This window comes from Pteropus alecto, unplaced genomic scaffold (genome assembly GCF_000325575.1).
Source record: "Pteropus alecto unplaced genomic scaffold, ASM32557v1 scaffold76, whole genome shotgun sequence".
NCBI classification, from domain to species: domain Eukaryota; kingdom Metazoa; phylum Chordata; class Mammalia; order Chiroptera; family Pteropodidae; genus Pteropus; species Pteropus alecto.
Window position 1 is genome coordinate 29,506,513 of NW_006443138.1, and position 26,340 is coordinate 29,532,852.

The following is a 26,340-nucleotide window of genomic DNA, read 5'->3' on the forward strand; positions in this document are numbered from 1 at the left end:
TTGCTTCCCCAAGGTAGTGAAAGACAGGATGGAAGGGAGACTTGCTGAGATGTGTTTAAGATAAGTCCATAAAAGGTGGACACATCCTATACTTTTTAAGATCTTCTATAAACAATGCTATCCATTACTGATTTTGTCATAAGAACATATGTTGGTGTATTAGTTCAGTTCAATTTTAGATAAGATTTTACATGAATTAAACTGATAAAATAGAATCATCCTTATTGGCAGTTTTCAAAAAGACAGACAGTGATATATGTTTCGGTAAAGCTTGCAGATATGTGAATATGTATCTGAGAAGATCTGCATGATAATATATATTCTCACCGCAACTGGGACTGTGAGGATGCTATTAGCTGAGAATGTTAATTTAATCACTTCTGAAAAGATGCACAGTGAAGTAATTCAAGTGCCAAAAACCAAAATGTATCTGTTTACTATTGGTGTTTTACAGCTGTTACCAGTTAACATGGAGACTTTGGTAAGGTATGAGCCACTAAATTACAGGGGTCTGTTAACAATTCTGATTTGTTATACTTCAGTATTGTCTCCACACTGCTCTCAGTTTTAGTATCACACAAATTAATTTAATGTAGGAGTCAATGAACGGCAGATCTCCTGTCTATACCTACACTCACCTCTACCTCTGAAAAGGTCTGTCATCACCAAAATTATTTCTTGGCAAGCAGCAACCTGACATAAACTCCCATGACTGGTGCAGTTGCCTGGTCGGTTACCTGGTTGAGGTTAGTTTTTGGTAATAACAGATATTTTTGTTGGCATATTTTTAAATTCTGAATTAAAATGAACATGTTCATTTAAATAATTCCAATTTGGGAACTACCCAGAGTAAGTGGAAATGACTGTAAAGTACATATCTTGCTCTTAGTTTGAGCATTCTGTCTGTTCTTTATGTGGTCATTTTATATTTTTTTTCTTCCTGCATTCCTTGAAAAAACTACCTGTCTGCCTTTAGAGCAAGAAATTATCTGATTGAATTCTAGCTGTTCTTTAAAAATAAATTCTTTTTAATGGTGTAAACAAAAAAACATTTATGTTTATACTAAATCTGTTATTAGTCATTTGTCTCTTATTTCTTAAAATCCTTCCATAAATATTTCTTATGATTCTGTTCTTTATATTTTTATCTGTTATATTATTGTTTCCATGGAAATTTCTGTACCATTTCCAAATGAGTCCTAATAATAAAGGAAATTAATTAAGTAACTACTTAATTAAAATAATTAAGACAGTTCCTTAAAAGGAATTCCCCACGGCAAAGGGCAACTTCTTGAACTCATATGTCCTTGCGTTTATCAAAAAGAAAATGAAATTCTTTCTGACTTAAACTGAAAAGAATTGTAGCAGAGGGATGATCAGAGATTTATTTCATTATCTGCTATATCTTCTTGATATATATGTCTAATCCAGAAAGAGTACAGAATTTTTGACATGTGTGTATGTGTGTGTATTCAATTTTGTGGACCCAGGAGTTGCCCATTGCTCAGGTCTCTGACTTTAATTGATCAAGATGCTCACCTTTTCTTTTTTTCTATATTTATCACAGGTGGAGGAGTTACTGATGGCCATGGAGAAAGTAAAGCAGGAACTAGAGTCCATGAAAGCAAAGCTGTCCTCTACTCAACAGTCTCTGGCAGAAAAGGAAACTCATCTGTCCAATCTTCGGGCAGAGAGAAGGAAACACTTAGAGGAAGTTCTAGAGATGAAGTAAGTGTTTTAATCTTATTCTTCACACATGGTCTTAGTAGAAGTACTTTTCCTCATTATTTTCTTCTTCTGGCCCTGTTTATTACCTCTGGCACACTTAGCCTAATTTTAATGCTAACTTGTGTTTCTCCTGGTCAAATAGAATTATTTTCGACTCTTCTTCAATGAATTTTAAAGTTCTGTAGAGTGTACATATCTGTATCCAGTTGCGTGAAAGTTTAGGCAAATTGTTAAGCTTATTGAGATAGCTGACTATTGGTCCTGAGGTCATATGATGAATAGGCAATTTTTAAAATTATTTTTTATTATAAACATTTCCAAAGGTACACAAAAGTAGAGAGAATGGAATAATGAACTCCCATGTGCCTATCCCCCATATTTAACAATTAACATTTTGCCACACTCACCAATTTTTTATAAAATTTTCACTTTTACTAAAATTTTGCTGTACGTTTATTTTCCTACTTGCCCCACATCTTATGGCTTTCTGAGATAATCTGTTGTGACGCGTGTATACATCTGCTAGTACGTAATAGGTGCTTCTTTTTCTTCTCTATGACTTTGAAAAGTTCTGATTTCCTTCTCTTAAGAATAAGTTATTTTTTTTTTTTTCTTTTGAAAGTCCAGTAGTACTAGCACCCAACCCTCACCATTACCTAATTGTTGTACTCTCATTTTACTGAAACCACGTCTGTCCTGGGATCCCTCAGTTACCTTTATCTCAGCTGTTATCTGTGGAGTTTTTTTTTTTTTCATGGGCAGGGGGTCTTCTGTGTTCTGAGGAGATGTTCTTTCTCCTTCATGAGGCTAGCTTCCTTTCTCTATCACAGATTTTAAGCACTGGTCTCTCCTCTGCTATCCCACTCTAATTTTCTCTCACATAATCCTTGCTCACTTTCTATTAGCTCCTTCTTCTCCACATTAATACGCAGTCTCCCTGACCTAATGGAAACAAACTTTTCTCAGCCCAGGTGGTGCTTTAAGTTAGTATTACCTCTTCTGCTACTTTGAACTATCAATAAATGTTGAATACCATAATTACAGAGTAGCAGAGGATCTTGCCATGATACTTTAGTATGAATTTTCATGAGACATGATTATTGTGATATCATGACAACGACCCAAGAATTAAGGGTGCACATGTTGGTGTGTCACCTGCGCTTATGGATTATTAGGGTATAGTGCAAGGTTAAGGGATTCTAACCCTTCTGGAAAGCATTACAGATGATCTGTTAGGAGTGATGAATATTTGAAGCCAGCGATAGACTGATATGCTGAGGGAATATGGGGAAGTTAAGGTTCTGAGTAGCATCCTGAGAAAAAAGTTTGCAAATATGCTTCTTAGGAGCAAGTTAGTGACAGAGGTGTGAGACAAGTTTTTGTCACTGGTGATAAAATTCAAAGCTTGATATTTTGGAGATGAAGTAATAGAGATAACTTCTTGGGTAATAAAGAATAAAATCATTTGATTTGAAGAGATCTGGCACCATTCCTAGAACATGGTAGAAAACAGAATTGAGAAGAAAATTAAATCAGGGCTTAAAGTAATTAAGAAAATGGAAGAAGGAAAGATATAATTTTGGGTAAAACAAGGTATCATATGAGATTTTCCTAAGCAGAGACAGACTCTGCTAAAGCAACAGTATATAAGTTTTGTTTTCTCTATGTACCAATATCTTGTCATATCTTTCCTACTCAGTTCAAATGTCTGTTTATTTCAAAATAGTTGTATATTTGTATAGGAATTTTCCTATGTTATTAAGACTTTGAAAAGATATGAAATAATTTGTTAAGAATACTTGGCTTGAAAAAGGAATTGTGTGTAATATTTTTTTTCATGCCACAGTACTAAACTCTATTATGAACTTCCCTTGCCAACCCAGGTTGGTGATTACATTTCTAAAAAATACTGTGATCAGCAAAACTTGTTGGTAAGGTCAAGCACTTACACAATTAGACATGGGATAAGTAATTAAAATTTATAGAGACATTTATATAAGTGGTATAGAAATTTAATAAACTTTAAATAAAAGTTCTAGAAGTAAAGCATAAAAACCTGACTCTGAAAGAAGATATATCTCTTAAATCACCTTCTTCTATTGCTCAGGATATATTGTTGTGGCTTCATGATGTTCTTAGTCAAGTTTCCACAAGTTTTGTGTCATTCAGATATACCAACCAAGTTTTAAAGTAGTCCTTGCTTTAATTTGCACTTAAATTTCCCCTCGTTATCTTTCATTTTCAATCTTAGTAAAATGGTTAATACCTTCCTTTTAATAAATTATCTCGGCACTTTAGGCCTAATCCTCTACCCAAATACTCTGTTGAAAGAGTGGTGGTTCTTAACAGATCTTCTCTGTTTGCGTTGCCTTGTAGATCATAGTTCTGCCAAATTTGAAGAGTAACACTTATTTCGTTCTTTTCATCTAGAACAGTGAATTGAAACCCCTATATTTTTTTAAAATCTTAAAAGTTTCGCATACAAATATAATGATTCATAAAACCTCAGTTGAAAACTCTACAATTAATCTAAGCATAATTATACACAAAACACTATCAGTGACATATTGTGGTTTCTGATACAGTGAACTTTTGGTTCCTTTTCACTATGTAGCTGACCAAGGGAATAGACATTTTTCTGTTATATTCGGGACTCCTCTTCATATGTCGAACAAGTTGTGCTAAGCAACTGTCCAGAGTTGGGGATGTCTAAATTTCTACAACTTTGCTCAGAATTTACTTCATTCTGTTGTCAATTTGTAAGGAGTTTAATCCCTCCAAGTATTCTGCATATCTGCCTCTAATTACTTATGGCAACTAATAAGCATTTATTTCCCAGAATACAAGAGTCTGAGTCTGAATTCTGACTTTGCCACTTATTAGCTCTATGACTTTGGCAAGTTGTTTAAACTGTCTATGCCACAGTCTCCTCTTTTTAAAAATGGCAATAATAATTGTTCTTGCCTCGTAGAATTTTCATGACAATAAAATAAGAAATTATTAATATACAGAATTGAGAACAGTGTCTGGCACAGGAAGCACTTAATAGTGTATATTACTTGCTTGTATAAGTATTTTCCAGTGATGATTTGTAAGAAAACAGAAAATTATTTAAACAAAATTTGAAAGGAGAGAGGCAGTATCCTACCTGTGGCTATTGGCCATAGTAACAGTATTCACTTTTTAATCATGGCAGGACCCACCATATTGTAAATGTTTACAGTGTTTAATTATTGATAATTGAATAAATTAAAGGACTTGTTCATTAGAACCAGAGAACTTGAAATGTAAAAGAAATACGAGGGCAATGCAATGTGCAGGAGACCAAAACATGCATGTGTGTGACTCTGAATCTAAGAAATCTTTCCTGAGGAAAAGGTAGTGAGCTCATTTGTATAGGAAATTCTTCAGCAAAGAACTAGAATACTCTAGTTTTCTAGAATAATCCTGACTTAGTCAAACCAAAAGGAATGTCCTAATAGTTCTTTTCTATCCCAAGCATCTATGATTATAATTTTTGAACATCTATTACAGATAAATGGTGGTTATGGATTTGGGGAGATGTGAAACTGTGGTAGCCTGCCAGTGATTCAGTAGAAACATTTGAATTGGTTAGCTAGCCCTGAAGAAAAAGAATACTTTTATTGGCAGTTCCCACATTGGTTCTTCTTTTTTATGCTAGCCATTTTTTTTTTTTAATTCCACTTTTGTGTTAGCCTCTTTCTCTAACAAAAAAAAGATGAATGAGAAAAGGGGGAAAATAATAAACAACAACTCTAATAACTGTAAGAAATTTTAAATATCAGTTCAGGTCATGAGCTTCGCTGTTAAGATTTCTAGATGAGCTGATTCATTTTCCACTGCCCAGGATTCAGACTCCTACTGCAGTCTCACCCTGTGTTGACATTTCAATAAAGCTTGAAAGACGAATCTTTCATTTTGAATAAAATTTTAATCAAATTATGAATTTGATTACTTTAAGAACTGATTTGTTAGACTAAGGTAGTGGAAGAGCTCTTTGAGAATTCACGGCTGTTTGATAAGTAGCATCCCTTTAGGAAAGTTAGCAGAGAAATCCAAACCTCTGTGAGCTAAATTATGTACTCTTGAGATGCCTTTTGGCTAAAGAAAGATCTTACCGCAAACAGAAAATAAATTTTTATATGTACCTAAAAAAAGTCCAATAATATAATCTAATTTCTAACATTTAAATAATGCTTGCCTATTAAGAGAGAAAAATAGAATATGCTTAGAACGGAGAAGATGATAGAAAATGGTTAATTGAATAAGTTCACACTATTTGGGGATAGTATAGTTAGGTGATCAATCCATTATACCTTGAATAATTAAAACGAGAATATATTTTAAATTTCTTTATCTACTAATGTCCTGCAGTATTTCACTTTAAAGTTTTTTGTAGAGTTGCTAACATTAAAAAAATCCCATTTGGAGATATATGACAGTCCTCCAAATTAACTACAAAATTGAAAGTAGTTATGCAAATTATATCCTAGTAACAAAATAAGGGCATGTATACTATTTATAATGCCACAATTATTTATACTTCCACCAAATGCCTTTATTTGAGTCCTTGGATATATGATAAAGAACTTTAAGTAGAGTTGGAAGCATTTTTCACAGTGGCCTAAAATACCGAGGTTTAAATATTCTGTAGGAACAAATAAACAAAATCAGGGATGAAAGAGGGGAAATTACGACTGACATCACAGAAATACAAAGTATCATACAAGAACACTATGAAAAAGTATATAACACCTAATTTAATAACCTAAAAGAAATGGACCAGTACTTAAAAAATACAACCTTCCCAGACTGAATCCAGAAGAACTGGAAAATCTAAAAAGACCGGTCAGCAGTATGGAAATTGAAACAATCATCAAAAACCTACCACAAAGTAAAAGTCCAAGAGCGATGGCTTCACCAGTGAATTCTAACAAACATTCAAAGAAGATTTAATACCTATTCTCCTCAGACTCTTCCAAAAAATTGAAGAGGAGGCAATACTTCCCAAATCATTTTATGAGGCCAATATTACTCTGATACCAAAACATGGTCAGGATAACACAAAAAAAGAAAACTACAGACCCAATATCTCTCATGAACACAGATGCAAAAATCCTAAATAAGATACTAGCGAACCGAATACAGCAACATATTAAAAGATCATACACCACGAACAGGTGGGCTTTATCCCAGGGGCACAGGGATGGTTCAACATACGCAAATCAATTAATGTGATGCACCACATAAACAAATTAAAAAATAAGAATCATATGATCGTATCAGTAGATGAAGAAAAAGCCTTCAACAAGATACAGCATACATTTATGATCAAAACACTTAACAAAATTGGTACAGAAGGAAAGTACCTTAACATAATAAAGTCCATCTATGACAAACCTTCAGCCAACATTATACTTAATGATGAAAAACCAAAAACCTTCCCTCTAAGATCAGGAATACAGCAAGGCTGTCTAGTATCGCCACTGTTATTCAGTATAACATTGGAGGTCCTAGCAAGTGCAATCAGGTAAGAGAAAGATATAAAAGTCATCCAAACAAAAAAGCCAAACTGTTACTATTTGCAGATGACAGGATTCTCTATATAGAAAACCCTAAAGACTCCACAAGAAAACTACTAGAAATATAAGCAAATACAGTAAAGACTCTGGATGCAAAATCAATGTTCAAAAACCCATAGCATTCCTATACTCTAATAATGAAGCTTCAGAAAAAGAAGTGGAAAAAATAATTTCTTTTGCAATTGCAACAAAAAGAATAAAATATCTAGGAATAAATTTAATGAAACATGTTTAGGACCTATATAATGAAAACTACAAGACGTTACTAAAAGAAATTGAAGAAGATACAAAGAAATGGAAAGATATTCCGTATTCTTGGATTGGAAGAATCAACATAGTTAAAATGACCATATTACCTAAAGCATTATACAGATTTAATGCAATCTCCATCAAAATCTTGTCAGCATCTTTAAAAGAAATAGAAAAAAAAAAAAAACCAGATTTATATGGAAGCACAAAAGACCCCTAACTGCCAAAGCCATCCTGAGAAAAAAGAACAAGGCTGGAGGCATCACTCTGCCCAACTTCAAATTACACTACAAAGCAACAGTAATCAAAATGGCATGGTACAGGCAGAAAAACAGACACATGGACCAGTGGAACAAATGGAGAGTCCAGAAATAAACCCATATTTATATGGGCAAATAATTTTCGACAAGCCAAAAACATACAGTGGAGAAAGGAAAGCCTCTTCAATAAATGATGCTGGAAAACTGGAAGGCCACTTGCAAAAGAATGAAACTAGACTGTTGTCTATCACCACACACCAAAATTAACTCAAAATGGACTACGGACCTGAATAGAAGACTGGAATCAATAAAAATGCATAGAAGAAAACATAGAAACTAAACTCAAGGACCTTGTACTTAAAGAGGATTTTATGAATTTGCCCTCAAAGGCAAAGGAAGTAAAAGCCCAAATAAATGAATGGGACTACATCAACCTAAAAAGCTTCTGCTCAGCAAAGAAATTGTCAACAATGTAAAGAGACAACCATCTGAATGGGAAAATATATTTGCAAACAATACTTCCAATAAGGGCCTAATATCCAAAATATAGAAAGAACTCATACGACTCAATAACAACAACAACAAAAAAAACTAATGATCCAATCAACAAATGGGCAGAGGACCTGAACAGACACTTCTCGCTAGAGGACATACAAATGGCCAACAAATATATGAAAAGATGCTCAACATTGCTAGCTATTAGGGAAATGCAAATTAGAACCACAATGAGATACCATCTCACACCTGTTAGAGTAGCTATAATCAACAGAGCAAGTAATAACAAACGTTGGAGAGGATGCGGAGAAAAAGGAACCCTCATACACTGCTGGTGGGACTGCAAATTGGTACAGCCACTATGGAAAGTAATATGGAGGTTCCTCAAAAAGCTAAGAATTGATCTACCATATGACCAGCAATCCCTCTACTGGGTATTTACCCCAAAGACTTGAAAACCCATATCCAAAAAGATGTTTGCACACTGGTGTTCATAGTAGCCCTATTCACAGTGGCCAGGACATGGAAGCAACTGAAGTGTCCTACGATAGATGATTGGCTAAAAAAGCTGTAGTACATATATACAATGGAATATTAGCTATAAGAAGAGGTGAAATACTGCCATTTGTGACAACTTGGATGGATCTCAAGATAATCATGCTAATGAAATAAGCCAGACTGAAAAAGTTCAAAATCACATGATATCACTTATATGTGAGCTATAAACCTAAAAGCAACAAATGAACAGGACAGAGACTCATGGATATGGACAATGGACAAGTGATTACTAGAGGGTAGGGGGTGGAGGAAGAGGGAAGAGGTAGACAGAGTAAAGAGGGTCAATTATAGGGAGGTTGGGGGAGGGTGAAGTGTGTAAAGGGGATCTAATATATGGTAGCTGAAGGAAACTGGACTCTAGGTAGTAATCACATAATAGAATATATAGATGTCAAATTATAATGTACATCTGAAAATTATATAATTGCATTAACCAATGTTACCCCAATAAATTTTAAAAAATATTTTAAAAATAAATATTCTGTAGGAAATCACATAAATTAGTATAAAAATTCCCTATACTTGAATTGAAAAAAGAAAACGATAATGCTATCCTGTTTTAACTATAACCTGTACTATATTAGCTATAAACAAATAACACTGGTAGTACTCGTCATAATTAAAATTGTAAAGCAAAGTTTGTATTATCTAGAGTCAACTCTCCATTGGGACTTGGAGATATCCTTCTTAGTTTTGGTTAACTATTTAATTCTGCCTTCTCTTTTTCTGTCCCGATAGTCAACTCTCTTAGGCTATTCACCTTAAAGAATGTGTGATTGTGACTGTTCCTAACATCTTTCCTCATCAGAACTAGTAGTTTAGTGGGAGCTCTGAGTTGCTATAGGATAGTGATGGAAATGGGTTTGTTAAATATAATAATTTTTAGAGTTCCTTACCTCTTCCTGCTTCTAAATTCGACCATGATGCTCAGCTTCTCACAAGTAGAGGCATGTGTATTACAAATGTTTTTCTCAAATCTTTTTATTTTCTTGTGACCTGAACTGGAATCAGTTATAAATAACCTTAAATTTTCTTTGCCATCTCCTCTCTTTAAGCCTAAGTCCATTCCACCTTTAAGTCATTTAGGGTCAGATGTAACTCCCAAACAGAAGCAACCATATTCTTTAAAAAGTTTTTGCTCCCTAATGATCTTTTCCTGTAAAGAGGCTTAAATGGCTGGAGTAATCCCTAAGTAGCAAGTAAAGAACTAAGCTTTTCCAATAAAGGCCTCCAAAGTACCTCTCTTTTCCAACTTTTATAATTCTTTCTTTCTCTCTACCTATCAATATATGGTTTATGTGCAAGAATATCCTCACCTGTGAAGGGATGAATTGAGAATGTAGGTCATCATCTTTCTCTCAAAGAGAAAGGAATGAGATTATTGACCTACCTACTTCTTATCTTTTCATTTTTTCCTTTACTGGAGGTATATGGTCAACTCTAATCCCTTCTGTTAAATACATATGAATTAGTTAAAAGGTTAACTGTTGCAGGTAGGTAACCTAATGCCTCAATCTAATTACAGTGCCCATTATAAGAAAACCTGTTATCTAATATATCAATATGAGAGGTGTTTTGGGTATGTTTTTTTTTTTTTTCCTTAATCATTTTCTTTCAGGACCTTCCTTTTCAGTGTTCCTCAGAGAATATAATATAGGTAGTTATTCATCTGTAAATGGGTAGAACTTTCCTGAAGCTTTGGATGTAGAAGATAGTAATTCATCCATTTAATCATAAGTTTCTCCTGAATAGAAGAGTATTATAAGAAGCTCTTTATGGCAAAGAATGTGTTTAAATTTTGACTTAGTTTATTTTACCAATATAATAGGGATAATACTTAGATCCACCTTATCAGGTGGTTATGAGAATCAAATGAGATAAAGTAATGAAAGTACTTTGAAATTGGTGAAGCTGAATATTTGCAAACCATGATACAGCTGAAAATCAAATTTGCATTTAACTTTTCAGGTCTGCAGCTTTTTCATTCTTAAATAAAAAGTTTTCCTAAATCTCTAAAGATTTTCAAATCCCTGGTTTGAAAAATTATGTAATTATTTGACTAGGTGACCTTCTGAGATCTATTGATTCTGTAGTTGTAAATGCTCTGAGTAAATCAGAAAAGTAACTTATATGTAAACAGTATACTGAGAAGAAATTGGGAGTCAGAGGTCCATGAATTCTTGGCTGAGGACTGCGCTACACATTCACTAGACGACATTACTCAAGGTTTAGTTATGTAGATGAAAGTGGAATTGTGGTACTAGAGATAAAGCAGTACTGGGGAATTTGGAGTTCTAACCCAGTCAGAGTAGGAAAATCCTTATTAAAACTTCAGATATCTTGGTGAAATAACAGAAAAGCTGTTTTAGGAGTAGGGATCATGACCTATAATAAAGCCTACTATAGACCTAGCCTAACAAAACTTAAATCTCCATGAAAGTCTAAAGGGGAGATAGAATTTTGAGGATGAGTCCCACCTAGATAAGTTTGAGAAATACCCTGAGCTTTTAGCAGATCACACTAACAAAGGATAAATCCAAAGCCTACATAAATTCAAGAAACTATTAACTGATTTACTTACTAGACTAAAAACCATTACTCTTCAGAAAAAAAATAACAGAATCCAGAGCCTTTACAATCTACCATCTACAATAGCCTGTGTTGGATTTAAAAAAAAAAAAATATCCAGACATGCAAAGAGACAGTAACATAAGACTTATAGTGAAGAAAAGCGTACAGTAGAAATCAACTCAGAGAAGTCTTAATGGATTTAACAGATAAAATCTTTAATGTTACTCTTACAAATATGCTTCAAAGACTTAAAGGAAAATGTCACATTGATGATAAAACAGATTAATGGAAATTATTCAACCTGAAGAACAGGAAGAAAAAGGGTTTTTACAAAATGGACAGTCCTCAGTGACATGTTGGACAATATCACATGGGCTAATTAACGTACATGTAACTGGAACTCCAGAAAGATGAAAGAGTAACAAAGGGGCAGGAAACTAAATTTTGAAAAAAGTAATGGCTAAAATACTTCTCTAATTTTATTTAAAACACATGAATTTAAAAAGGCATTTGGGAATTGCCCGTTCCTCCCTCTCAATTTATTTGTAAACCTAAAACTACTCTAAAAAAATCAAGTCTCGATCATCATGGCCAAATGAGGAATAACTCGTGGTTTCTCCCCTTAAAGTTACAAGTTGGACATCTGAAATTCAATAGAGGACTCCCTGCTCAATACACAAATACATCCAAAAGATCCATGCCTTGAGACATCTGAAGGTGGGCGTATCAGAACAAGCAGGGGAGAGGGAGGATAGGGAGAAAGATAGAGATGGGAGCCTCAGACCCAGCCTGGGCCTTGCTACAGCCCCAGCAGATACAGTAGCATGGGAGGTGTTGGGTTGCAGCACAGGCATTCAGCAATCTAGAGGGCCAGAGGGACAGAAGCAACATTCTGGTTTGAGTGGCCAGTGCACACTAAAACTGACTAAACTGACTAAACTCAGTGAAGGAGTGGAAATACAGAGATGTGGCAGCCGAGATCTGGCAGCTGCCATTACTAGGAAAAGAGCAAAGCCACAGAGAGTGAATTCACCACCATCTACACAGCCCACCCCCACCCACTGAAGCAAAACCCAGTTGAGTCAGCTGGGATACCTCAGATAGCTGGCAGCGTCTGGTTACAGGAGGCAGCACCAGGATCTCACAGGCCTGGAGGCTCATCGCCAGTCACCTCCTACCGTCAGCTTCGTGCTCTAAGACAGACAATTTGGTCACAGAGGAGACCCCCACCTCCTTGGGAAATACAGGGCATTCACAGTGAAGGCGACACAGCCCCACCAGCATCCCAGAAGTCCCAGTGGTGCAGGTAAAAGAAAACAAAAACTTGTGCTATAGTAACATCTACTGGAAAACAAAAGCTTTCTTCTACTTTCATCTACTTATCTACTGCTGAATTGTTAAAAGGAAAATAGTACCTAAAGTGTTCAGTACTGCAAAGGCAGAAAAACAATCCATCGAGTACCATGAATACTCAGGGTAACAATGCAGCTCTGAAAGAGAATTAAAATATTCTACAAACCAAATTCAGAGACATGGAAGACTGTGATTTAAATGACAGAGTTTAAGTTTGCAGTTAGCAAAAAACTCAACAAGATATAAGAAAATTCAGAAATGCAGTTCAGTGAGCTCAGAAATAAAATCAACGAACAAAAGGAGTACTTTACCAAAGAGATTGAAACCATAATCCCAATCCAAACAGAGATTCTGGAGCTGAAGAATTCAATAAATGAGATGAAGACAGAAAAAAAAAAAATGACATGGATGATAGAGCCTCTGTTCATCCCTCTGACGATCAAATCAAAGTTGTGATGGAAACAAGGAGCAGCAGCAAGGAAAAATTGCCTGGGATGAACAAGCCATACAACTAGGGAGAAATCCAAGAAATCACCCTGCAACAGCAGAAGGTAGGACAGGGTGAGGACGCGGGGCTGCCTGATCCTGAGCAGCTAAATGAGAGGGAGGCTGCGGCAGCAGTAGAAGCCTCTTCAAGGGGCCACATCCGCCAGCGTATTTTCGCAGTGATGGACCTGCTCGCTCTTAGCACCAGTGCCTATTCGGCTGCGTGCAGGGGGCACCAGGGACTTACAGGGAGACATTGTCGGAGTGAGGGCTGTGGCGAGACTCGCTTGATATGGAAGTGCTGGCAGTATCTCTTGTTCCCTGTTGAGCCTTCCCCTCTCCTGGTGCGCAGACACACCGTCACCATAGCCTGTGACATCATCAAACTGGATAACAGAAGTTGTTCCACTCAGAGAATTCGTTGAAACTCCTCCTCCCCTGACTTGTGTCCCCACCCAAACTACATCCAGGTCTATCCTCAGCGAGTCAGGTGCTCCTTGCTGAGCAGCGCCTAGACTCACACTGGAGGCAGCTGACCTCGGTTTCTGGTGGGGCGTTTTGAGGCAACTGTGAGCACAGCATCTGTGGATTGCTTGCTGCATCTTAACAGGTGGCCCCAGAGAGGTAGAGGCATGGACTAAATTTGGCTTGCAGGCGAACCCCTCTCAAGACTGTGCCACTGGACACCTACTTCACAAATCCACACTAATAAGACTGGGAGACTTAGGAGCCTTGCTTAGTACATAGAAACAGACACGGAAAGATAGCCAAATTGGGAAGACAAAGAAGCAGAAGCCATATGAGAGAACAGAACAGAGATCCAGATATAATGGAGTCAAGTAATCTAACAGATGCAGAGTTCAAAACACTGGTTACAAAGATGCTCAATGAACTTTTGGGAAGTGTAGAGAACTTCAACAAAGAGATAAAACACATAAAAATGAAAATGGAAATTATAAAAGGGAACCAGTCTGAAATGAAGAACACATTATCTGAGATGAGAAATAGATTAAATGGAATAAACAAAGTAATAAACAAAATGAATAAAAAGAGGATCAAATGCCCTATCTGAAGGATGGGAAAGCCAAGGCCACACAATCAGAACAGCAAGAGATAAGATGCCAAGACTTTAAAAATAATTTCAGGAGAATACGGGACACCGTTAAGGGTCCCAAAATCTGTCTGATCGGTGTAACTGAAGAAAATCAAGATGTTGAACAGCTGTTTGAAGAAATAATGATGGAAAACTTTCTTGATCTGGTGAAAGAAATGGACATAAAACTCCAGGAAGCTCAGAGAATTCCAAAAATCAGGGATCCAAAGAGGCCTACACCAAGACACATCATAATTAAAATGCGAAAGGTTAAATAGAAAGAAAGAATATTAAAAGCAGCAAGAGGAAAACAGTTTCTTATAAGGGAGCACCCATAAGACTAGCAGCTGATTTCTCAAAAGAAACTATGCAAGACAGAAGGGCTTGGCAAAAAATATTCGACAGGATGAAGACCCAGGATCTACAACCAAGAATCATTTATCCAGCAAAGCTATCATTTAGAGTTGAAGGACAGATAAAGAGCTTCCCAGACAAAAATAAGCTAAAGAAATTTATCACCACCAAGCCAGTATTACAGGAAATGTTGTAGAGGCTTCTTTAAGAAGAAAAAAACATGCATTAAGAACAGGAATAAAGAATGGTAACAACTGTATTCCTATCAGTAAGTACCTTAAATTGAAAAGAATTAAACGCTCCAACCAAAAGATAGAGTGGCTAAAAAGATAAGAAAACAAGACCCCTGCATATGAAAAGAAAGGGGTTGGAAAAAGATATTGCTTTGATGGACCTAGAAGGTATGTAAGTGAGACAGAGAAAGATAAACACTATATGATATCACTTATATGTGGAATCTAAGGAATAAAAAGAACAAAAAAACAGACTCACAAATATAGTGGACAATTTGGTATTGGACAGAGGGGAGAGGGAATTTGGGGGGCTGGGAGAATGGGGTGAAGGGTTAAAGAAGTACAAGTTAGTAGCTAATGGATGGTCATGGGGATGGGGAGCACGGCATAGGGAATGCAGTTAGCATTAATACATTGGCTAAGTGGAGGGTCAGAGGAGGGAGGGAGCAATTGGGGGTATCGTTTTACAAACTATATAGATGTCTAACCAATGTACTGTATACTTGAAACTAATTAAATAAATTTTTTTTAATGAGATGAATAATGAATTAGCTTGAGAAACACGGCATACCAGATGGAAGAGAGAATTAGTGAGCTTGAAGATAGAAATCTAGTAATAATGTAGTAAGAGGGAAGAGCAAACTGAGAGTTAAAAAAAATGAAAGAAACCCACAAGATCTATCTGACTCCATTATAAAGAGCAATATAAGGATAATGGGTATATCAGAAAGAGAAAAAAGGAAAGGAAACAAAGAGCCTATTCAAAAAATAATCAGTGAGAACTTCTCAAATCTATAGAAAGAGCTGGATCCTCGATTCAAAATCCAACAGAACATCTAGTTTTCTCATTGCAGAAAGACTTTCTCCAATTCATGTTATATTAAAATTATCAAAAGTTAATGAAAAAGATTTTTCAAGGTGGCCAGGGACAAAAAGACTATAACCTATAAAGAAAACCCCATTAGATTATTATTGGATTTTTCATCAGAAACCTAGGATAGAGTAGAATATAATATTCAAAATATTGAAAGAGAGACCACCAGCCAAGAATAATGTATCCAGCAAAGTTATCCTTTAGATATGAAGAAGAAATGATTTTTTTCCAGACAAACAGGGAATTTACCACCACAAGACCTATATTATGAGAAATGTTGAAAGGAGCTCTTCTACCTGAAACAAAAAGATATGTCTACGGCCATGCCACCCTGAATAAGCCCAATCCTGTCTGATCTCAGAAGCCAAGCAGGGTCAGGCCTCGTTAGTACTTGGATAGGAGCCACCTAGAAAGACCAGGTGCTGTAGGCGTAAAAAAATAAAAAATAAAGGATTGTAAGCTGACAAGGTCCTTGCAACCAGTGTGGTCAACCAAGGGTTGCCTCGCCTTAAAAAAAAAAATACAAGGATACGATACTGGTGTAAAATAATAGACAGAAACAAGAAACTGAAATTGTGTTTCGGGATAGAGCATTAAACAATTATAACATGAAGGTTCAAGGGGATAAGGCAGTTTTTTGACTGTAGATTCTACAATTTGGAAACAAATGCAGAGAACAAAGAGATCTTTTGTAATAACAATAACATAAAAAGGGGAGAGAGTAAAGGATTGAATTTGCACAGGCAAATGAAAATGTTCTCAGAAGAAAAAGGACTAGTGTATATATGAAATCTTTCTTTCTTTTTTACATACACCTAATGGTAAACACAAAACAAAAGACTGGAGCTAAGACACATAACATAAAAAAAGAGAAAACAGGAAAAAATAATAGAAAACTACATACCTATTCAAAAGACAAATAGTTAAATAAATGATACCATTCAAAAGACAAATAGTTAAATAAATGATACAACATGGATAAACTTAGAGAGTATCACATTAAGTAATAACATAAGACAAATACCATATGACTTTGCTTACATGTGGAGTCTAAAGGGCAAAATAAATGAACAAATGAAACAGAGACTTATAGATACCAAGAACAAACTAATGGTTGCAGATGGGAGAGAGGTTTGGGGGCTGAGTGAAAACATGAAGGGATTAAGAACTACACATTAGCAGTTTCAAAATAGTCATGGGAATGTAAAGTACAGCACAGGGAATATAGTCAATAAAATTGTAATAACTGTATATGGTGTCAGTTGTGTACTAGACTTATCAAGGGGTGGGGATTCACCTCTTAAGTTATATGTGTCTAACCACTGTGTTGTACACCTGCAACTAAAATATAATATTGAATGTCAAGTATAATTGAAAAACATTTTTTAATTAAAATATGTATGAATACATAAAAGAAAGAAAATGGGTTAAAGACTTGAATATAAGACCCAAAACAATAAAATACATAGAAGAAAACATAAGTACTAAACTTATGAACCTTGGTCTCAGAGGTGTTTTTCTGAACTTGTCTCAAAGGCAAAGTTAAATCAAAAATATATGAATGGGACTATATCAAACTAAAAAGCTTCTGCACAACAAAAGAAACCAACAAAACAAAAAGACAACCAACTGAATGGGAAATTTTGCAAGCAATTCCTCACACAGGGGGCTAATATCCAAAATATATAAGGAACTCTTACATTTCAACAACAACAACAACAACAACAACAACAATCCAACTGAAAAATGGGCAGAGGACCTGATCCAGACACATTTCCCAACATACAAATTTCCAACAAACATGAAAAGATATTCAGCTACACTAAGTTTAAGGGAAATGCCATTGGTATTTTGATAGGGATTGCATTGAATCTGTAGATTGCTTTGGGTAGTAAGGACATGTTAATGTATTTAATGCTGCTTATCTATTAGCACTGTATATGTTTCCATTTATTGGTATTTTCTTTAATTTCTTCAATGTCTCATAATTTTCTGAGTACAGGTCTTTTACCTCTTTATTTAGATTTTTCTTAGGTATTTTTTTGTTGCAATTGTTAATGTGATTATTTTCTTAATTTCTTGTTCTGATAGTTTGCTATTGATGTATAAAAATGCAACCAATTCTGAATGTTAATTTTAGATCCTGCTACTTTACTGAATTCATTTATCAGTTCTAATAGTTTCTAGGTAGAATCTTTAGGCTCTCTATATAGTAACAGGTCATCTGTAAATAATAAGTTTTACTTTTTCCTCTCTAACACCAGTGCCTTTATTCCTTTTCTTTTCTGATTGCTGTGGCTAGATCTTCCAATACTATGTTGAACACAAGTGGTGAAAGTGGACATTCTTGTCTTGTTTCTGATCTTAAAGAAAACACTTTTAACTTTTCACCATTGGGTGTTGTTAACTGTGTGTTTGTCATATATGGCCTTTATTATGTTGAGATATGTTCTCTATCCTCACTTTGCTGAATTTTTATTATAAATGGATATTGGCTTTTGTCAAGTGCTTTTTCTGCATCTATTGATATGATCATATGTTTTTTATCCTTCATTTTTATGTAGTATATCATATTATTGATTGACATGTATTGAACCAATCTCGTATCCAAGGAATAAATCGTACTCTCTCATGATATATGACCTTTTTAATGTATTGCTGACTTTGGTTTTCTAATATTTTGTGGAATATTTTTGCACCTATGTTCATCAAAGATATTGGCTTATAATTTTCTTGTAATATTGTCTGGTTTTGGAATTGGGGTATAATGCTGGCCTCATAAAATGAGTTTGGGAACCTTTCCTCTTCTTAGTTTTTTCAAATACTTTGAGAAAGATAGGTGTTAATTCTTTGAATGTTTTGTAAAATTTACCATTGAAGCCATCTAGTCCAGGACTTTTGTTTGTCGAAAGTTACTGATTTGATTTTGTTAGTATTTACCAGTCTGTTTAGAGTTTCTGTTTCCTTTTAATTCAGTCTTAGAAGACTGTATGTTTCCAGGAATTTATCCGTTTCTTCCGGTTGTCCAATTTGTTGGCATGTAATTGTTAATAGTATTTTTTTATAATCCTTTGTGTTTCTGTGGTGTCAGTTGTCGCTTCTCTTTCATTTCTGATTTTCTTTATTTGGGCCCTCTTTTTCTTTTTTTTCTATCTGGTTAAAGATTTATCAATTTTGTTCATCTTTTCAAAGGGATAGTGCTTGGTTTCATTCATCTTTTGTATTTTTAGACTCTATTTCATTTATTTCCATTCTGATCTTTATTATTTCCTTCCTTTGGCTCACTTTGGGTCTATTTTTTTTCTAGTTCCTTTAGGTGTAAATTAGATAGTTGAATTGAGATTTATATTGTTTCTTGAGGTGGGCCTGTATTGCTGTGAATTTCCCTCTTAGAATGCCTTGGTTGTGTCACACAGATTTGGGGGTCATTGTGTTTTTCCTTTTAATTTGTCTCAATGTATCTTTTTATTTCTTCCTTGATTTTGATGTTTACCCATTTATTTAGTAGCATGTTATTTACCCTCCATGTGTTTGTGTGTTTTCAGTTTTCTTCTTGTAATTGATTTCCAGTTCCATACCACTGGGCTCGGAGAAGGTGTTTGATATTATTTCAGTCTTCTTAAATTTATTGAGGCTTGTTTTATAGCCTAATATATGGTCTATCTTAGAAAATGTTCCATGAGCACTTGAAAAGAATGTATAGTCTGCTGCTTGAGGTGAAATGCTCTAAAAATATCACTTAAATTCATCTGATGTAATGGTTCATTTAAGGCCACTGTTTCCTTGATTATCTGTCTGGATGATCTATTGATTGATGTCAGTGGGATGTTAAAGTCACCTACTGTGACTATTACTATCAAACTCTCCTTTTATGTCCATCAGTATTTGCTTTATGTAATTAGGTACTCCTGCATTGACTGCATAAATGTTTACAAGGGTCATATCCTCCTATTGGATTGATCCCTTTATCATTATGAAATGTCCTGCTTTGTATCTTGTTATAGACTTCGTTTTAAAGTTTTAATTTTTTTCATTTCCACGTGCATGAAATATCTTTTACCATCCCTTTACTTTCAGTCTGTCTGTGTCTTTTAATCTGAAGTGGGTCTCTTGTAGGCATCATATGAATGGGTCTTGTTTTCTTATTCATTCATCCCCCACCCCCATGTCTTTTGATTGGATCTTTTAATCCATTTACATTTAAAGTGATTATTGATAGGCATGTAGTTATTTTCTTTATATTTGTTTCCTTTTTTCTGTCTAAACTTATTATTTTTTTAATTTTATTTTATTATTCCAAGTATACAGTACATTGATTAGACATTTATATAGTTTATAAAACGACCCCATAATTGCTCTTTCTCTTCTTTTTCTCCTCCTTCTTCCTTCTTCTTCCTTGCTTCTCCTTTCTTCTTTTCCCTTCTTCTTCCAGAAGTTCCTTTAACATTTCTTTAATACTGGTTTGGTGGTGATGAATTCCTTTAGCTTTTTTGTTGTCTGGGAAACTAGCTTTGCTGGGTAGAGCGGTCTTGGTTTTAGGTCCTTGCTTTTCATCACTTTGAATATTTCATGCCAGTCCTTTTTGGCCTGCAAAGTTTCTGTTGAGAAAGCATCTGACAGTCTTATGGGAGCTCCCTTGTAGGTAGTCAGCTGCTTTTTCTTGCTGCTTTTAAGTTTCTCTCTTTGTTTTTAATATTTGGCATTTTAATTCTGATATGTCTTGGTGTGGATATCTTTGAGTTCATCTTGTTTGGGACTCTGCATTTCCTGAACTTGTAGATCTTTTTCCTTCGCCAGGTTAGGGAAGTTTTGAGTCATTATTTCTTCAAATACATTTTCAGTTCCTTGCTTTCTTTTTCTTCTTCTTCTGGTACCCCATCTGAATGTTGGTACTTTTGATATTGTCCCAGAAGTCCCTTAAGCTATTTGCATTAATTTTTATTCATTTTTCTCATTAATGTTCTGATTGGGTGTTTTCTGCTGCTTTGTCTTCCAAATCACTGATTTGATCCTTTGCTTCATCTAGTCTGCTGTCGATGCCATCTCATGTAATCTTCATTTCAGTTACTGTATTCTTCATGTCCAACTGTTTCTTTTTTATGGTTTCGCTTTTTGTAATTTTTCACTGAGTTCTATCTATTCTTACCCTAAGTTCATTGAGCATCCTTATAACCAGTGTTTTGAACTCTATATCTGATATATTGCTTGTCTCCATTTCGTTTAATTCTTTTTCTGGAGTTTTGTCCTCTTGATTTGTTTGGGACACATTTGTCTCCTTAATTTATCTGTCTCCCTATGTTTGTTTCTATATTAGGTAGATCTGCTATGTCTCCTAGTCTTAGCAGGGTGGCTTTATGTAGTAGATGTCCCATGATGCCCAGTGGAACTGTTTCCCTTATCCCTAAGCCAAGTGCTCCAAGGTTGTCCCTTGTATGTGTTGTTTGGTCTCCTCTTGTAGTTCAGCCTTGATTGCTGTTGACACATTAGAGGGTGGGATTGACCCTGAGGCTAATTGGCTGTGGGTATTGGCTGTGACTATAGCAGAATAATTATTTTGTGGGGACTGATTCCACTTTCGCGTGCTTCTAGTGCCTGCTAAGTCCATCCCTTGGATATGTCATTTGTTTCACTAATTGGATGCTCTTGTGTGGCCTGAAGCCGGCCACCAGGTATTTGGTTCTGGGGCCTCTTAGGAAGGGCTCCAGTGCTAGCCAGGGTCAGCTGCTGCCTGTGCCTGTTCTGAGCCCACCTGGTAGGAGCTACAAAGTGAACTGTGTTTGGTAGCTGCTTGTGCTGGCCTTGAAGACACCTGAGAGAGTTTATGCTGTGAACTGAGGCCAGCTTCCACTAGTGTCAGACTTGGGGCCGCTTGGCAAGAGATATAGGGCACTCCGAGGCCAGCTGCTACTTGTTTGGGATTTGTGAACCTTTGAGAAAGTTTAGGAAAAGTACACGGCATAGGCTGAGGCCTGCCGCTTGTGTGTAACTGTTGCTAAAAGAGGTTCAGGCCTGTATACAAATCGTGTGGGGGTGGGGTCTCGGAATCACCAGGGTACAACAAGTGTTGTTAGCCAGGTAAATGGAGAATCAGATTTGACAGCCTGCCTACACCTGTAGGCTACATGTGAGGAGGGCTCAACAAAGGAACAGTGGTACCTGCTAGCACTTCTGTCTGCTCCTCCCAGCTGTGTAGGGGAGGGCTCAACAAAGGAACAGTAGCACCTGCCAGCACTTCCATCCAGGAGAGAGCTGCCCCTCCAACCCTTGCCCTGATGCCAGACAATTCACTTCCTCCCTGTATGTCCCTGGTACTTTCCAAGCTGCTCTTCCTTCACTGGAGCTTAAGTTGAGAGTTTGTCAGCAAGCGACTCTGTGTCCGGGCTCTATAAGAGGATGCCTGGGTCTACTGCAGTTCACAGTCTCACCAGGACTGAATCCCCACTGATTTTCACAGCCATATGTGGTGGTAACTCCTATTCCAGGCAGTGGTGCTCCTGGGTGCAGAGCACTCAGCCATCTTTACTGGAAACTGTTTGTTGTAACTCTACTTTCTCTTGAAGATTTATTTTCTTATATGGTTTTTAATTTGTTGGTTATGAGCTCATCTTCAGTGGGGCTGCTTTTCATGGGAGTCTTATTTCTGCAGATCAACTTTGAGTTTTTCTGAGACATTGAGTTTTACTATTTCTAGACCAATTTTTATGTGAATTTCTGTGCTTGGAATTCTGTGTTTCTCTCTTGTACCAGTGATTTCTCATGGGGGATTCTTTTCCCACCCGTAAATCTGGACTCTTTACATTGGACTGGTAGGCAGAATTTTTCTGGTCCCCATTTTACAGATGGAACCAAACTTTGGGATTTTGTTTAGGCTTATATACCACATTATTTCCATCTCCCCCTGAGCCGGAATCCTGGAATCTTTTTCCTAGTCCTTAGCGGTCCCCATCCTTTTTGGTAACAGAGATGGTGCTCCTATGAGAATCTAATGCCTGATGATCTGAGGTAGAGCTGTGGCAGTGATGCTAGCACTGGGAGGCAGCTGCAAATATAGATAAAGCTTCACCGCCCACTGCTCACCTCCTGCTGTGCATCTTGGTTTCTAACAGGCCACGGACTGGTACCTGTTTAAAAGCCTGTAACCCAGTTTTGTACACCTTATGAGCCATTTCCATGTAATCTCTTTGAGTTCAATCTTCATTATTGGCACTTCTGCTTTAGATCACTCTTGATACCTAATTGTTGCTTTCTCTTTTATGTAGTTTTTTTTCATGAGTTTGGAGTAAGAAGAGAGGGTCCTTTTATGTCAACCTATTTTATAATATTTATCAAAAGCGTAAGTTCCAATTTAAACCAAATTTCTTTTCATTGTTTTTTTTTCACCTCTTCTCTTATAATTTTCATTGGCCTTTACTTTTATATACATAATTTTCCTTCCTGAAGTCCTCAAAATACGTGAAAAGGATTTTGATTGCAACTCTTTAGACAGAATATCAGTGATGAGATTTTTGCCATTTTGCATGAGATGAGGTAATTACAACTCTCTTGAACCAAAATTTATAAAGAGAGATAGCAAGAAGCAATGACGAAAGATGTGCTTATGCCTCTTCATCTCTATTTCTGAAATATTACTTTGTTCTCTTACGCTTCTGTAAGGTAGAGAGTTATTTTTGTTAAAATCTTTCATTTTTACCCAAACCTTGTGTATCTTATGGAATAGTTTATTTTTCCAAAATACTTTAAAGGAAAGTTTCTATTCCCAGCCTGCTTGTGATATCCAAGCTTCTGTTGCGTTGGCTCAAAGTTCTATTCTACCTCATGATAAACACCTTCATATCTCATTATATCTTAAACTCTGTAAGCTCTCGGAGCAGACTTATACAGGAAACTCACTGTACTATCTAAATGAGCCATGACAAGCCTGGGAGTGGAATTTACTACTGAGAAATAGACCAAGTGGTATTAAAGGGGCTTGTCCCATGTAGTAATTGCTCAACCCATTAACACTGAAGTAGAAATAGAAACTGGAAGAGTGAACCTTTTTGGCTACTAATTTCCTTTAGCAATAAGACAGTCGCACTGTACTTATGTATTTCTGTCTCTTTATGTAAAATTGTGCTAGAGGACATTTCTTTTTATTTCTAGGTCTGCTTTTTTATTTGTTTTATTTGCAGCCTTAATATGACTAAATCTTTCAGTACTAAAATTCTAAGATACCAGGAGATGGATTAAATTATTGTATTATTAAGTAGATCCTACAGCTCTCCTTGCTAGGGATGAAGTCCTACTGTGATGAAGTAATATGGTTCAAGGCTGTCAATTAATTCCAGATGTGAAAGAGGGCCTAATCAGAGACTTTCTATAACAGAAAATATACCTACCTTCAGTCATACACCTTGGAGATACTGCGCATTTCATTCTAGACCTCTGCAGTAAGGCAAATGTCACAATAAAGCAGGTCGTAATCGTTTTTGCTGAAGGGTCTTACCTTTAATTCATAAGGAACACACCATCTGTGAAGTGCAGTAAAGTGCAATAAAATGAGGTATGCCTGTATTCTAGTTGAATCTTTCCTAATTAAGAGTGTTTTCCTCCCATTTTATTGTTATTCCATCTGTTAGAAGGGATCCAAATAATTGCACAACAGACACAAACTTTTATGCACCCATGACATTCAAACAGTAAAAATATTTTGGCCTGGTCATTTTGGGGAGCTTTCATGTACAAATAGTGTGGACAATGACCTCTTTCCCAGTCACCATTCTGAGAATTGCTGATGGGCTCCAGAGAGAGAGCCACCATATTTGTAACATGCCAGTGCTCATTAGTATATCCCATCTCTTTTATCACTAAGATGAGAGCTATTTTAGCAGATGTCAGCTTCTTTGATTGAAAATAAGTATAAATTAATTTAGTTTTTTCCTGATGACAGTTAATGAGGTTACTTCATTTGGGGGCCATAAATAAAGAATGAATAGTCAAGTTTAGTAACTGTTGCATAAAGTAAGTTCTTAGTGAAATGACTCTGTTGAGTCAGCATATACTTTCTTTGTTCTTCTCTACCTCTCTCTTCCTTTTCCCCCCATTTGTGGTTTCAACAGAACACTTTAATAAGTCCACAGGCCTTAGGTGTAGGGTGTTTGTTGTTTCTTAGTACTTGTGATTGAGAAAATTTACACATTGAGTTTTGAGTGAAGTGACTTCTTCCCTTTATAGTTAACTGGGGTGTCATTAGTGTGAAGGAGTTTCTTTGTTATAGCAGCTTCTTCTCATCCTTCCATTGTTTAGCTTTGGATCCTTCCCTCTTTCATCTTGCTATTAATTACATCTTTGTTTTCACTTTTAAAGCATAAGTATGTTCCAGGACCGTATTTTTATTTCAAACTAATAGCAGAGCATCTCTTTAGTTACCAGTTATTGTTTAGGTAAGTTGATGATTCCTTTATGCCACCCAAGATTTTTTACTTAAAGTTGAGTATCTTTTACTTGCTCTTTAGCTCACAGGAATTATATCCTCTATAGTATTCTTTCTCTATCCCAGCTTCTAAAAAGTACTATAAAAGGAGGTTTTTAACTTAGAAAGCACTATGTATTTCATTGACTAGAACTAAACTGAACTGTAGGCTAATAAAAAGTACCAAATGAAAATATTACATCTATCGTGGATGTAGTGCGAACAGTAGTAGCTTTGATTCATTGTAAATCCCATCTGAATACTGACAACATGGTTCAAAATTTCAGAAGATAAGTCCCAAAGGTCACATTTGTGTGAATGCTCATAGGTTATATGTAAAATGTTATTTCATTATTTTGAAAATAGTAGTATTTGCTCATAAAGTAGGGCAATGTTTGTCATAGCCTCTGACAGAGGTAAGATGGGAGGTGAGTAGCTGCTGAACTGTAATATTTTTGCAGTTGAGATTCTTTTTCTTTTTTAGTGATAAGTTTTTTGCATGAATAGTAGTGATTACTTCATAGGAAGTTTTCCTTTGGATCCCAGAGTATCGAAGCAGATTAGAGCAGATAAAGACCTGAGATTTTTTTTTTTTTTTTAAAAAGAGCTCATGTTTAATTATATTAATGTGAGAATTTTTTTGAGGAATTTTTAATGAAAAACAAAAGCTACTTATGTTGTTCCACATGCACAGAATGAAAAAGTACTTGAAATTTCCTTAAGCTTAACTGCTAGACTTCATCTTATAACTTCCTTAAAGCAGTCCATTTATTTATAATAGGGCAGAGGCTCCCAAACTTTCCTGGTTCCAGTGCAATCAGTAAATTTTCATGAATTACAGGCCAAAATAAATGCCTTACAGTTCCTAACAGTAGTAACTAGGTTTGTACAATTTAAATATTTATGTCCAAACTTTATTAATCACTTCAAAATTAGTAATATACGTAAATTGAAAAAAATAATATTTTAATTTTATTCTTAAATCACCACAGTAACTTACTAATATGATGTAAGCACTACTGATCTGTGCTT

The 26,340-nt window shown here is 35.8% G+C and overlaps 1 protein-coding gene across 1 annotated transcript in view; it reads left to right on the forward strand.

Annotated features, from left to right (window-relative positions):
* The window catches only part of ERC1 (ELKS/RAB6-interacting/CAST family member 1), a 480,046-nt gene that overhangs the window by 265,395 nt on the left and 188,311 nt on the right, over positions 1-26,340 (forward strand). The window contains exon 15 of the mRNA XM_015598545.2: positions 1,568-1,728. Within this exon, the coding sequence (XP_015454031.1) occupies positions 1,568-1,728 (161 nt within the window). The remainder of the gene's footprint in view (positions 1-1,567; positions 1,729-26,340) is intronic.